At 44.0% G+C, this 4,080-nt stretch overlaps 1 protein-coding gene across 1 annotated transcript; it reads right to left on the bottom strand.

Moving 5' to 3' along the window:
- Positions 1–203: 203 nt before the first annotated feature.
- LOC136319851 (ADP-ribosylation factor-like protein 5A) lies at positions 204–887 on the bottom strand. The gene is made up of 2 exons (XM_066252984.1): positions 885–887; positions 204–491 (listed from the first exon to the last, which is right to left on the bottom strand). The coding sequence occupies exons 1-2, from the start codon at positions 885–887 to the stop codon at positions 204–206; spliced, it is 291 nt and encodes a 96-aa protein (XP_066109081.1).
- Positions 888–4,080: the final 3,193 nt, after the last annotated feature.

Consider the following 4,080-nt stretch of genomic DNA (forward strand, 5'->3'; position numbering starts at 1 on the left):
AATTTACTTGTTCTTTATTTTAAATATTGTATTTGTTCCCGTTTTATATTTTTAATTTAAAATAAGATATGTGCAATGTGCATAGGGATTTGTTCATAGTTTTTTTTATAGTCCAGCCCTCCAATGGTCTGCGGAACAGTGAACTGGCCCCCTGTGTAAAAAGTTTGGGGACCCCTGCCATAAGAGCACAGCATGCCTGGATGTCACTGGTGGTCTTTAAAAGTTATTTTCAAAAACTGAGAGATTGCTATAGTCATGCATTCTTTAACATCTTGTTTATTAGCAAAAATCGGCAACCTGGATTTCCTTAGATCCTCATGGGCTAACATTGTGGAGCATTCTTCTTTAGTTGCAGAAATCCTTTCTCTGTCTGTACTATCCACAACAACTATTGCAAACTCTGTGTTAGGATAGTAAGTGTTCCAGGAAGAACAAAGAGGTTCTTGGCCACCTATATCCCACATTAGGAAACATGTATAATTGACGAGTGCCTCTTATTTATTTATTTATTTATTTATTTATGACAGTGACAGTGAGAGAGTCAGAGAGAAGGACAGATATGGACAGACTGGCAGGAAGGGAAAGAGATGAGAAGCATTAATTCTTTGTTGTGGCTCCTTTAGTTGTTCATTGATTGCTTTCTCATATGTGCCTTGACTGGGAGGCTGTAGCACAGTGATTGACCCCTTGCTCAAGCCAGCGACCTTGGGATCAAGCCAGTGACCTTGGGCTTCAAGCCAGTGACCTTTGGGCTAAAGCCAGAGACCATGGGGTCATGTCTATGAGCCTGCGCTTAAGCCAGTGACCTCGGGGTTTTAAATCTGGTTTCTTCAGCATCCCAGTTTGGCACTCTATCCACTGTGCCACCACCTGGTCAGACAGACCATTATCTCTTCTACATTGCTTCCTATGGTAGGGGATTTATGTGGAACTTCATTCACAGAAAACTAGGGAAGGATGGCAGCTTTTCCTGCATTATCCAGCCCAACAGTGATGGCTTGTGTTCCTGGTGATTGCACTGTCTCCGTATGGCCTGGTGAAAAGAATTCCCATTCTCGGGCAGGGAACCCTTCCAGCCACCTGGGCCTCCTTGCCTCCCCGGGCTCAGGATGACTGGGAGGAAGACATGCTGGAGCCTCAGCCTCTGGGGTCACTGCTCCAGCGCTGGCTGCTGGCCCCTTCCTAGGAACCGGTGGGAGGCCACAGCCCAGGCTGCCTCGCTGGCTTGGAGACATCCCCAGCACATTGTCTGAGACTAGCCTTCGGGGCCATTATCCTCCCCAGCTCCTCTTGGGCGGCTGCCCTAACAGGCCTTTTCTCGACTACTACCCCTTAACCTCTCTTTTCTTACAGCATTTACTTTAGTAACTTGCAACAGGTAAATTCTTTCTCTGCTCCTTTGTGATGTAAAACTTCTCCCAGCCTCTTGCCATTTTTGCAACACATTCATGTCTTTCTCAAGAATCTAGGAGCCATTTCTTTGAAATGTAATCAAGGAAGGAAGTTCCTTGTCTCCCAGTTTCTGTGGGAGAGTAGAAGCCTACTTTCAATAACGGACAATTAGCCAACACAGATGCTCTAATCACACTGACAGATTTCCTCCAACATCCTTTAGTCCTTTTCCCCATTTGAGCACTCAGAAACCCTCCCGACTTTTGTTTCTGCAGAGCGGGGCTCAGCCCTGCACTGAAATCTCTCTCCCTTCCTGCAGTAGCCCCAAATCAAATCCTCTTGTAGTTTTTTAACAAGGGTCCAGTGCATTTTTACTTTGACAGGTAGGACAAGGCTCGGGCCTTTGTACTGTCACCAAGTCCCCCAAGGGATTCTGGGACTGACCTAAACTTGACAACCACTTTATTTTTTAGCAATATTTGCAAAAACACCACAGTCCTAAATCTCAAAATCTATTTGTACTTAAAGTACAAATTTGTAGTGCTCTCAGAAATATTATGCTCTTACTTCAAAAGCATCTTTTTAAATAAAAATAAAAACTTGGTCGTGACGTTATCGTGTTCTTTTCTCCAGCTCAATCTAGTAATGATTCTCAGCCTTTAAACCAACCTGAGCTTCTTGGTTCTTGAGAAATAAGGTGGCCTAGGCCTCTCAGCGAGTGGCTAGTGCGGCAGTCATCGTGGAGGCAGAAGTCGGGGCAGAACAAAGAGGACAGGTGTGGAGTGTTCTGAAGCCTTTTAGATGGCTCTGTTTTCTCTAATCCGCCCTCACTGAGGAAACCCGCAAGCCTGCCCACGGCACTCCGAGGCTGTGCCTTCGTTTGCCTGCCTGGGTTGTTCAGAAAGGAGACAGTATCTTACTTATTAGTATTTTTTCCCTCAGCACGGTACTTGGCAATAAATAAAAGCTTAATAAAATAGTATTTTGCTATTCTATCCTTTTGCAAGATTTTTTTCTCACCTTCTCATTGTGTATTCTATCCTATCCTTCTTTTGTGCCCACTGCGATATCAAATTAACTACATGTGAAATCTTTCTTTGGATTTTGTATTTATGGGGCAGAGAGATTTTTTTCAAATTAGAATAGGAAGGAGATGGGTAATTTTGTCTTACTTTTCTAGAAAAACAATGACCAATTCTAAAGCACTTAATACATTTTGAAGTTCTTTCAGTTGAGGAGTCACATGCCGAATGAAGACCGCTGAATGGATTGGGAGGAGGCGGGAAATGGGGCACTAACGGGGAAAGAGCATTCACAGGTAGAATACATTCCTCTTCTGGAAGAGAGCTTCTTACAGGCAACACTGGGGACATTTTGGGTTGAATATTCTTCATTGAAAGGGGCTGTCCCTGTGCATTGTGGGGTGTTTAGCAGTATCCCTGACCTATGCCCAGTATGCGCTGTATCATCTTCTAAATTTGACAAACAGAAATATCCCCAGACATGGTCAAATGTCTCTTGTGGGGCAAAATCATCCCGTATTAGCAACCACTGTACTGAAAGATTTAGATTTACCTCACTGAGGTGAAATCATAAACAATCATTTTATTTAGAGTATCATTTAGACTTTATTGGACTATTTTATGTATAAAAGACTACACTTTTTATATGAAGAATAAGTAGTTGAGTCTTCCATATAGGAAAAAAAAAGTAAATATACTGATAATTTGAAACACTATCAATACTCAATGAACAATGCAGAAGGTTACTTCCATGTTCATCCAGTCACTATAAAATTTATGTGTGGGTTATTTGACAGCAGTTTGTCTCTGAACTCCAATTTGTATATCGCCTCTCACCTCTATCCCAGTTTTCAGTTGACAAAGATTAAGACTTGATTAAATAGAGAGAGAGAGGGGGAGAGAGAGTCTGTAAATTTGGTGATGTTTTGATTAGTAAATTATTTTTAAAAGACAAGCTTTTTTTTTATTTTATTTATTTATTTTTTATTTTTTTCATTTTTCTGAAGCTGGAAACGGAGAGTCAGACAGACTCCCGCATGCGCCCGACCGGGATCCACCCGGCACGCCCACCAGGGGGCGATGCTCTGCCCATCCTGGGCGTCGCCATGTTGCGACCAGAGCCACTCTAGCGCCTGAGGCAGAGGCCACAGAGCCATCCCCAGCGCCCGGGCCATCTTTGCTCCAATGGAGCCTTGGCTGCGGGAGGGGAAGAGAGAGACAGAGAGGAAAGCGCGGCGGAGGGGTGGAGAAGCAAATGGGCGCTTCTCCTATGTGCCCTGGCCGGGAATCAAACCCGGGTCCTCTGCACGCTAGGCCGACGCTCTACCGCTGAGCCAACCGGCCAGGGCCAAAGACAAGCTTTTTTTTTTTATAGGAAAATGTGTTTTAAAATAACAACAACTTGCCCTGGCCAGTGGCTCAGTGGATAGAGTATCAGCCTGACATATGGATGTCCTGGGTTCAATTCCTGGTCAGGGCACATTAGAGAAGCACCCATCTAATTCCCACCCCTCCTTTTCTCCCCCCTCTTCTTTATTTCTTTCTTCCCTCAGCCAGTGGCTGGATTGGTCCGAGAGTGGCCCCGGGCACTGAGGATGGTTCCTTTGGAGTCCTAAAAATAAATAAATAACTAAATAGAAACAACTCTTCATAAATCATTCAGAGT

The sequence above is a fragment of the Saccopteryx bilineata genome, chromosome 1, assembly GCF_036850765.1.
Source record: "Saccopteryx bilineata isolate mSacBil1 chromosome 1, mSacBil1_pri_phased_curated, whole genome shotgun sequence".
NCBI lineage: Eukaryota > Metazoa > Chordata > Mammalia > Chiroptera > Emballonuridae > Saccopteryx > Saccopteryx bilineata.